The sequence below is a fragment of the Tenrec ecaudatus genome, chromosome 4 (assembly GCF_050624435.1).
Source record: "Tenrec ecaudatus isolate mTenEca1 chromosome 4, mTenEca1.hap1, whole genome shotgun sequence".
NCBI classification, from domain to species: Eukaryota; Metazoa; Chordata; class Mammalia; order Afrosoricida; family Tenrecidae; genus Tenrec; species Tenrec ecaudatus.
This window is the reverse complement of record NC_134533.1, coordinates 99,845,035-99,855,868: the sequence shown is the minus strand read 5'-3', so window position 1 is coordinate 99,855,868 and position 10,834 is coordinate 99,845,035. Positions and strand designations below refer to the sequence as shown.

General features: G+C 40.6%; 1 protein-coding gene across 1 annotated transcript; it reads left to right on the top strand.

Annotated features, from left to right (window-relative positions):
• Window positions 1–585: 585 nt before the first annotated feature.
• Window positions 586–10,834, top strand: MMP13 (matrix metallopeptidase 13). Its single transcript, XM_075548734.1, has 10 exons — window positions 586–720; window positions 808–1,049; window positions 2,048–2,196; window positions 2,367–2,492; window positions 2,797–2,958; window positions 4,649–4,766; window positions 5,804–5,937; window positions 6,867–7,026; window positions 8,725–8,828; window positions 9,891–10,834. The coding sequence occupies exons 1-10, from the start codon at window positions 598–600 to the stop codon at window positions 9,986–9,988; spliced, it is 1,416 nt and encodes a 471-aa protein (XP_075404849.1). The 5' UTR covers window positions 586–597; the 3' UTR covers window positions 9,989–10,834.

Sequence of the window (10,834 nt, the reverse complement as noted above, 5' to 3'; positions counted from 1 at the left end):
GGCTTTTAAATTCCAATCGCAGGATTCAGTGCTGTGGATGTGCTGCCGCACCACAGAGAAGCCAAGGTTGGTTCTAATACAATTCCACGGCTCTAGAACAGACACTATTTTCCTCGGCATTTGCTTTGGAAACAATGCGATTTAGAACCCAACAGGTTAAAAACATGCTGGAAGCTTGGGTCAGGATGAGCTTTCTCTTTATGGAGCAAGAATACAATATTGATATTCTTATTATATCTGAAAAAAGAAGAAGTAGTTATTTCCTTATAGGGAAGAAAAATATTTTTGCTAAATGAAAAATGTACTACTCTGTGCTTCTTCCCACAATATCCATAAATATGCTGAGGCCGTTTATTTTGCCAGATGGGTTTTGAGACCCTGATGAAACTAGAGATGCCCTCATTTTTGATATTTCCTTAACATTCTACCACAAGCCACAGTTCTTAGGAGGGAAAAAAAAAGTTGCTATGTAAGCATGTTTACCTTGAATTGTCTGGGGGGTTGAAACGACCGTAAGCAATGACTCACCCTTGTAGGCCTATAAAAGTCAAGGTGTGCCCCTTCAGAGACAGCAGCCTCCAGGCATCACGAGTCAAGATGCATCCAACTGTCCTGGCTGCCTTCTTCTTCTCGAGCTGGCTCCACTGTTGGTCTCTGCCTCTTCCTGACAGTAATGACAGTGATGGAGATGTGTCGGAGGAAATCTTCCAGTTTGCAGAGGTAGAGTATCTTGCTCATCTCCATGGTGGGGGACATAGCAGAAAGGCCCTGCTTTTTAAAAACAGATGATTTGGGTTTCTTTTGTAGCACTACCTGGCATCCTACTACCGTCCCCGGGACCATGCTGGACTCCTGAAGAAGGCTACCACCATGTCCATGGCGGACAGGCTCCGAGAAATGCAGTCTTTCTTTGGCTTAAAAGTGACCGGCCAACTTGATGATAACACTTTAGACATCATGAAAAAGCCAAGATGTGGAGTCCCTGATGTGGGCAAATACAGTGTTTTCCCTCGAACTCTCAAATGGTCGAAAATGGATTTAACTTACAGGTACATCACAGACCATCTTTAAGAGTGGCTCATTTTGTAACAACGTTGAACTACTAAGCATTGCATGTTTATTTTTATCATGAACTATGCTTGATGATCATACATCGTATTGCTTTGTTTTGCTAAAACCAAACTCCCTGCCATGGAGCCAGTGCTGACTCACAGCCAGCCCCTGTGGGTTTCTGCGATGGTCACTGTGTGGAAGAGCTGCTGCCATCCAGGTCACTGGCAGCCCGATTTGTAAGCACTCCCTCACCCGGGCTCCTTTGTTTGCCTACGAGGCCTTAAACTGTACTGGAAGTGAAGTCCAGGGATACAGTTACCACAGTTGATGAGGTATTCATACCCTCTGCTGTTGTTACCATAGTTAGCCCAGCATTATTTTTCAGTGGAAATCTCAAAATATTTCTTTTATAAAGGAAATAAAATTAGAAAGGAAAACAAGCTTAAGAAAAAAATTCAAATGGAGCAAATCAAGCATTCTTATTAAATCAGTGCTAAAGGTGAACAATTTCACTTTTATTCTCTGTAGGAACAGAGAGAATCCATTCACTTGGTAAACAATAAATTCTACTAAATATCTGAATATTGAACACGTAGGATGCGACATGATCAGATGTTTAGAAATAGTCACATGTTTGAACTCATCCCTTATGATTCAAAAGTTTAGCTTGACTGCTAGACAAAAGCTTGAAGGTTTGAATCTACCCTGAGGCTTCTGGGAAGAGAGGTCTGGCAATCTACTTCTAACAAATCAGCCACTGAAACCCTTTGGGGTACAATTCTACTCTGACATCCTTGGGGTTGCCATGGGCCAGCTTTTCTGAAGGAGTGTAATAATTAATAAATTATTGGAAACAATGGACCAGTAGCACTTTTAAATACTAGTAGCACTTTGAAGACACCACTGTGTTTTGAGTTGAAAATAGTCTAAGAAAATGTATTCAGGATAGCTTTCACCTTCCAACAATGTAAGGAAAGTGTTCTCTGTGGACTAGGATTGTGAATCACACCCCCGATCTGACCCCTGCTGAAGTTGCCGCGGCTGTGAGAAAGGCCTTCAGAGTCTGGTCGGATGTGACGCCTCTGAATTTCACCAGAATTCACAACGGCACCGCTGACATCATGATCTCCTTTGGAAGCAAAGGTAACCAACAAACCAGTTTTGAAAGACCTATCTATTTCCATTCTTCATTGGGTTCATTGTTTTGTTCACTTTTCTCAGTCATTTGCGACCTTTTTCAGCATTTAACAAGCCTCAGCCGGAACTAATAGACACAGTAAGATTCCTAACTCTTGTCTTGCTCTTGTGTGTAGAGCATGGTGATTTCTACCCGTTTGATGGACCTTCTGGTCTCCTGGCTCATGCTTTTCCTCCCGGGCCCAATATTGGGGGAGATGTCCATTTTGATGATGATGAAACTTGGACAAGTAGTTTCCAAGGTAATACTTCTTACAGAGTGACAGCTCGTGGGTTAGTGGATTACATAGGCTAAATAGCTCTCTGGTAAGGGATTAGGAAGCACACAGCAAATTATATTCGGTACTGAATTACATGGTCTAAAAATATTTTAAAAGTTTACTGAGTACGTACAAATGCTTTTCCATAAGTGATGTGTAAAAACCAATGTGAAACCTGAGAACCTGGCAAAATTTGCATAATTTTTATGGTCAGTTGAGCACACTGTTTTCTTGTTGTTTCTTTCTGTATGTGCGTGTCTTATTCTTACACATTTTTAATGTACAGGCTACAACTTGTTCCTTGTCGCTGCCCATGAGTTTGGCCATGCCTTAGGCCTCGGCCACTCCAAGGACCCGGGAGCGCTCATGTTTCCCATCTACACCTACCCGGGCACAGGCCACTTTGTGCTTCCTGATGACGACCTCCAAGGGATCCAGTATCTCTACGGTAACTCTTACTCTGCGCGTTTAACAGCGGCATATGAACGTGTGTTCACCATGATCACAAATGCGATCTGGTTTTGGTAAAACACCTAACCTATGTACCCTCCTCCTTCTCCGCCCCCCCCCACCCAAAATAAACTAGGGAATCGAGTAGAAAATATTCAATTCTTGAAGGTACGTTTGATTTCAAACACCTCGGAGAGAAGAAAATATTTTATCCCATGTTTAACCAAGGAGGAACCTAAGCCTCAGAAAGTGTAAATCGTGTTCCTCTAGTCATACAAGAGCCCCTGGGCGGTTCAAGCAGTTGAGTCCTAACAAGCCTAAAGGTTGGTGGTTCAAATGTCCCTATGCCTCAGGAAGGAGGCCTGGTGGTCTGTGTCTGGGAGCACAGTCCTACCTACCCTAAAACATATGGACATTGCAAAGGATGGGCTGCCATTGGCTTGGTTACAGCTGGGGGTTCCCCTCACCCCCACCCCATGCTGGTCACACAACCAGTGGTCTAAGTGAATTCGTAGACAGCTTTAGTAAAGTCCAAGTGTCCTTTCAAGTTCTGGTTTACCACAGCAGAAACCGCCCAAGCGGTCTGTGGTAGTTTTTAATCAGCACCTATAGCAACGGTTGTGAGAACATGCATCTGTGTTTTCTTCGAGGTTTATCAATCGTCTTTACAAAATGATTTAGCCCAAAGAAGGAAGAGTGTCTGGCACGAGCAGAGTGAAAGCCACAGTGCACAGCTTCGCAGTGTAGACATTGCCGGGGCACCTGACTGAGAACCTAAGATCGTGCCAGCCAACAGTCAGCACAGCAGCTTGTGTAGGTGCTATGGAATTGCTGATGGCACAGGGCGATTGCTGATCGGCGTCAACATTCTTCTTGTGCCTGCAAAACTGGAACCAGGAGATTGGCGACAGAGTCATATGAACTCTCCAAAATGCACACCGTGAAGTCGAATTTGACGGACAGCAACCCTGTCGGACAGAGTAGAGAGGCCCCTATGGCTTTCTGAGACTGTACCTCTTTATGGGAGTAGATGAACCGCTGGCCTTGCCCTTAGCAACCCAACACATAACCAGGGCTCCTTAGGAGCGAGACAGAGAAACATGGTTTCTAAGTATTGCTGTGCACTTCATCCCATCCTCACTCGTGTGGGACAGGTACAAACAAATGACAACAGTAATCTAGTTGGTGGCGAGCAGGCTTGTGACGATGACACACCGATAAAGCGATGCGAGCTGTGGTTGACAGCTGGTGAAGCAGGCAAAGGTGGGGGCGAGGTGGGGGCTGCTGCAAGATGACGAGCTTTCAGAACTAGCTTGAAGGAGAAGATCTTTTTTCATGAACAGCCTACCCCAACTTCTGCACAGGCTGGAGGCTGGAGGAACGGTGCTTCCAATGTCTTTTGCTTTCCCCCTGATATTACTATTATGAGCCTCCAACCCCCTGCATTTGTAGTGAAGATGATTCTCCATGGGTCCTGGGAAATGAAGGGAGAAAGGACCTGTCTGACAGTGGCAGCCCTTGGTGCAGGAAACGGAAGGATAGGGTAGCGGGGCTGTTCTATCGGAGCCTCAGTCTCCAGGGCAGAGCGTCTTCTTTTCCTGTCTGAGCAGAGGCAGGTGGTTGTACTGAGACCAGAGCCATCAGTAAGGTCACAGTCAGTAACTTCCTTGATTCATTTGCCTTTTCAGGTCAAGGAGATGAAGACCCCGACACGAGCCATCCCAAAACTCCAGAGAAATGTGATCCCACCTTAACCTTTGATGCCGTCACCAGTCTCCGAGGAGAAATAATCATCTTCAAAGACAGGTACACTTGGGATTCTTTCATGAGGTCTGCATGTGACCAACACGTGTGAAGTCGTGTCTGCAGCTTGCCCAGCATGCTGTCAGACGCTTCGAGATGAAGTTAGCAGTACAAATAATAGACCGCTGGGAGAAATAGCGACACCTTTCACATCCAATAGATGATAAATGAGCATTTCATTTCTCAGTGGGTCATATTGGCATTGAATACCTTCCTTTTACATCTTTGGTTGTAAATATTTTTCACAGAAATAACCAAGTACATCTAGAAATCCAAGTGATACAAGTGACAGATTAGCACTGAAAGTAATTATTATATCATAACATAAATGTTATCTTGTAATATATAATACTATATAATATACAATGTGCTATATCATATTACATATCCTATGATACGATGTATAGTATATATTATATATCATTATGACATGTATTATATCCTAACCTACCATATCATGGCATTACTCTGAATGCTACTTTAACTCTTTTTGGTAAGGAAAAACTTTGATTCTGGAAACATGTTAGAATTTGGGAGGAGAATAGTTCTGTAAACCTGGAGCTATAGATATTGAAAAAGAATTTTTATTGCTACATTTTCCCAATAGGTTTATTCAGTTAGTCACCCATTAATTCCCCCTTGCGATGTGACACGACAGTACACTGCAAGTGTTCTCTCACTGTCAGTGTCTGCCAGGCTTTGCTCAGGGCAAACATCCGTTATGTAACTCGGGCTTAGTCCAGACCCCACTGCAGTGCCAGGCACGCTTGCTTGCCACTTCTAGGAAATGCAAAACTGAGCAAAGCCTGGTCTTAACCCACTAAAGTCAAAGAGTCTTCCTAAAGCCTCTGTGATATTTTAAACTTGAATACTGTAGGCAAGCATTAAGCTAAGAGATTGGATTCCCATCCCTCTTCACAGATGTTAACAATTAAATAGAATTGCTTTGATACGAAAACAACTGCCAGAGAATAAGAATGTTCCACTTTAAAACATGCCTTTTTACTCTCTATACATTTTATATCATATTTTTGTGTTAGATTTTTCTGGCGCCTGGCCCCTCAGCACGTTGAGGTGGAGCTGTTCTTAACAAAAACATTTTGGCCTGAACTTCCCGACCACATCGACGCTGCATTTGAGCATCCTTCTCAGGACCTGGTCTTCGTCTTCAAAGGTAAACCTTCCACAAGTGAGGCTGCTCCCACCTCCAGGCTGGCGGTGGATAACCTGATGCTGTAAGAATCTTAGTCAATGACTATGCCCGAGAACACACCAAAGTTAAGAATCCAGGACAGCGAAGAGAAGCTAGGAAACACCCGAGACGGTTGTACTCAATACCCTCTAATCTGTCCTGTGGAAGTTCTGCTTGATGACTTATCCTATTCGCTTTATGTTTCCCATCAAGCATGTCTGCCTTCTCTTAGCTCTTCTCAAAATTATGTACTGCACGAACATTATATTACACATTTTGAAAGATGGAACAAAAACTATTACTCTACTCTTCTAAAAAAAGTCAAATTTTCCTCTCCTTTTTCTAGTCCTTCTGCATGTTTTTTACAGCCTTCTAGTGCAGATACACTTCTATGTGCCAATTGTTTCCTTGACCTAAAATCACAAAACGTTTTTAAAATTTCTACTCCATCTCTATGATTATATTTTATAATGATTATACAAGAGACTACCGATGTGAACTTGTTTCTGTTGTTTGACTATTCTAATGAAGCTAGTTTTTCCAGAAAAACAAAACAAAACAAAACTCTGGATGGTATAAATTTTATCTTTCAATCTAGTTTACTGTTGCCAGTGGTTTCATGCAGAAAGCGTAATAGTTTTTCACTCAAGTCTAAACTGAATACGCAGAGATAATAAATTGCAAAGATCATCACGGCATTTGGGTGGTTGTACTCATATAGGACATTAGAGTTGCAATGGGATTTAAAATCTGCTTGAAGAATACCCATATTTTTCTATTGCATAATCGTGGTGATCACAAACACCAAACATTTTATTTCTACCTATATGACCGTTCTTTAATCAAGTAAGTGTACAATATGTGAATTCTAATAGAGTCCCTTGGGAAAAAATTTCTTTCTCTTATTTCAGGAAGAAACTATTGGGCTATTAATGGCTATGATATTTTGGAAGGCTATCCCAAAAAAATATCTGAACTGGGATTTCCAAGTGAGATTAAAAGCATAAGTGCAGCGCTTCACTTGGAGGATCGTCGCAAGACTCTCTTCTTCTCAGGAAACCAAGTCTGGAGGTATGGCAGCCGCCCTTGCTGACCCGCATTGCGTCATAGAGGCAAAGTCAGTCTCTAACATCTATCACTGCTAGGAATCATTATCTTATGTATTTGTTAAAATGTCAAGTCAGTTGTTCATGTCTGTTTAATGTTAGCTACTTCGGAGAGTCTAGTAGACAAGTATTACATTCTCTTGAAGCACACATGTACATCTACTATTCATCTCTCCCCTCTATTTTCTTTTTTAGTCCTTCATTAGGTGCGCCTCAACCGTAACAAAGCCATCCTTTTCACTCTGCCCCCTTTGTACTTTCCAATCTTTCTTCTGAATTCTCTTTCTTATCAACCTCTTCTTAGTCACATGTGGTTCCATTATTTCTGGCCCAAATACCTAGAGGAAAAGATTGAGTGAAAGTAGACTGCTGTTTTTACATAGCTGGGTGATCCTTGGAGGAAGTTGTTCAGTAAGGGGATAGGCCAGTTGTTTGCGACGTCAGCCTCATTCTGAAGGGCACGTAGAACTGGACTATTAAAAGCAAATGTAGATTTAAGGTAATTGTATATTAGTAACATTTAGGACCCCATATCTATTTGGGGGTATGAGGCTGTCTTAAAGATACCCAACACCTGAAATACTTAAAACCAAATCTTTGCCCTCTCTGTCTCTCTCTCTGTCTACACACACACACACACGTGCACGCGCACGCACGTATCATCTTTGCCTTTCGAGTTATTTTTGATAATTACATTCATGACTAGAAACGTTACTTTAGACTACCCTTTCATCCCTACTTTCCTTTATGAAATCTGTGGTCCAATCACAATGTATTGCTTTGTAACCTGAAACACTTTGTACTTTTACTACCCTAACTCTTCCCTTGGCAATTCTTTTCACTTGAAAAGTCTATCGCTGCATCTCTCTCTTGAAATTCTTGAAGTCTATTTGAATACCATTTCAGCTGCAAAGCCGTTTCTGAACATCTCACCCTGAGATGACCAACCCTTGGCCTGTACCCAGAGGATCTTGAATGCTTTTGCCTCCTTGACGCTTAGCTTCTCTTGCCTGGTGTTGCAGTTATGTGTCTGCAGATATTTGCTTTCTTCATAGTAGTGATTACCTTTTACACACTGCAACATACATCGGAAATGTAAAATATTCTAATTAAAAACATCAGCGAATTAAAATACCTTTCTTTTACGCTATTTCAGAATGTCTTTGGTCAATCAGGGTGTGAGTGTAGTCAGGGGAGGTGGAGTATGGGATGTGAAACTTTAACTACGTCATACCCTGTATAAGTTTTAAATATAGAAATTAAACATTACTTGTTTTTGAACCCATTAGTCAACTTAGCAAGCTGCTTTGAACATAATAAGTGACCAATAGATAGTCATTCTATTAATAATTAATTACACTTATTTTGTGAAACACATCTTTAAAATGACATGATTTATTATAGATATCTAAGTTTTAAAATGGGGAATGAGCTCTTGCTTTACAAGATGGCTTTTGAACAAGTCAACAAATACTCACCAAGTGACTCACCTACAAATAAACTCAGTGTGATACATCAATTTAGCCACCACATTTAAAAATGTACTTAAATTCTTAAAATCCTCATAAGTTTTGAAAGATGTCTTTACATGTGTGTAAACTTTCTAAGAAAATGTATAAGAGTAACCTAACTCACTTAGGACTTTCTCTTCCTTGTTCAATAGCTATGATGATATTAACCATGTTATGGATAAAGGCTACCCCCGACTAATACAAGAGGAGTTCCCAGGAATTGGTGACAAAGTCGATGCTGTCTTTGAGGACTATGGTAACCAGTTTTATTGCATTAACCTTGATAGAGGACTTCTGTAGCCTCTCAAAGCACTTTGCCTTATAAAGGATTTCCATAGAGGGTTTAAATGTGCTAAAAACAATATGCTCTTTAAAGAATGACGATTCTCACATGTTTATTCACGAAAGCAAAGTAAAAATAGCAACCTTAGAATTACTGAGAATCTGACTTAATGGTTGTTTATTGTGTCAATGAAAGAATACTCTAATTCCTCAAACCAAATTCTTTGCCATCAGGTCAATTCCAACTCATAGTGACCCCCAAGGCAGAACTGCTTTTGTGGGTCTCACCTAGTTCAGTGGGGCCACCAGGACCCCGCTGCTCTGACGTAAGCAATGACTAATGATGAAAGACACTGAAGACGCAGAGTCTTGACTGAACTAAGATTGAGCGAGGATTGATTTCTATATAACGATATAACACTATCATAATTATATAATAGTTTTCTGCTTTAATTGTAAAGAGAAATTATTCCCAACAAAATACACTAACATTGGTAATTGAAGTTTCAAAATTAGAACTCATGGGAAGTTCTAGGTGAAAATTTAGGTCGCCTTAGAACTTTTATAATATATGTAGAAAGAGGAGGGTGGAGAGAGAGACACTTCAAAAAAATTGTGGGAAAATTGACTTAAAAGATTAGGGCATTTTCCCATTACTCCATGTAATATATATATGTAAATTATATCTATGCCCCGGTGGCATAGTGCCTAATGCATTGAGCTGTTAACCATAAGGTTCATAGTTCAAATCCACCAGCTGCTCTGCGGGAGAAAGGTGAGGCTTTCTGCTCCTGTAAAGAGCTGGTCTTGGAAACCCTAGTTCTACTCTGCTCTGTTGGGGTTGCTGTGAGTCGGAATTGACTCGATGACAGCGAGAAATATACCTTGAAGCATCAGGAAAGCGTAAATAGACAAAGGTTAGCAGGTTTTTTAAAGAAAGAGTAAGATTTAAGAGAGTGGCTCTTTAATGCTAGCTGGAGTGAATGTCATTGGTTTCAAACTCTAAGATGCTCTTCATCATCTTCTTTCCTTCTAGGTTACATTCATTTTTACAGTGGATACATACAGTTTGACTACAGCATGTGGAGCAACCGCGTTATTCGCCTCATGCCAACCAACTCTTTATTGTGTTAGCTGTGCTTTTAAACATTGTAATTTAAATCCTGGAAAATATTTGAAAAAACAAACAAAAAAAACAAAAACCAACTTCTAGAGGTGTTGGAGGTGGGGGAGGAAAGCTTAGTTCTGTGAACAGCTTCAGTAAGTTATCTTTGAACTTGTAGTGTCTGTATGGCTGTGCGTGGCTGGAACCACACCGAAGAATCTTTAAGGTAATGAGAATCACTATGCGCAAAGATCACCTGATTCTTGTAACACTTGCCGAAATTTCCCATTAGCAAAATGAGTTACATGGTCTATCAAAAAAGCTAAGCTACGTATTAAAAGTTTTCTATGAAAGTAAATCAAATGTATGCCATTGATAAATCATCTGGATGAAAAAGTACAAGATCTATGAGAATAGATTTTTAAAGAACGTATGGTAGCCCTTCATGAAAAAAACAGCAACCAAGGTGACATGTCTGTGATAAATATATTGCAGATAACTTTTCAGAAAAGCAAGTAATTTCTTTTTCTTAACAAGAAGATTCTGATAGTTAAGTCCATCTCCAGACAGACATTAAAATAAATGTCAGAGTCACTGGAACTATGACTGATGCTGAAGAGGGTACACTTGGCTCTGAACTGTGCTTCATTTCCACTTTTGATAATGATGCAAATGCCACACTCAAAACAAATATCTCTTTGCATATTTATAGAAACCAAAGAGACAATTTTAAGTTTTAAAAATTATTTCAGGGCTTTCAACTCTCAAAGAGTAAAGAAGAAAAATCGTCACCAAGTATTGTCAGGACACATACTACTTTTAAAATATAAATAATTTTGTACACTGGTGCATATGGGAGCTGGAGGCACAGGGAA

Bases quoted from the DNA above. Each gene is read 5' to 3' on its own strand.
- MMP13 (XM_075548734.1), top strand. From the start codon at position 598: ATGCATCCAACTGTCCTGGCTGCCTTCTTCTTCTCGAGCTGGCTCCAC. The intron at 2,197-2,366 runs GTAACCAACAAA...TCTTGTGTGTAG, and splicing joins GATCTCCTTTGGAAGCAAAG to AGCATGGTGATTTCTACCCG. The intron at 4,767-5,803 runs GTACACTTGGGA...TTTTTGTGTTAG, and splicing joins ATAATCATCTTCAAAGACAG to ATTTTTCTGGCGCCTGGCCC.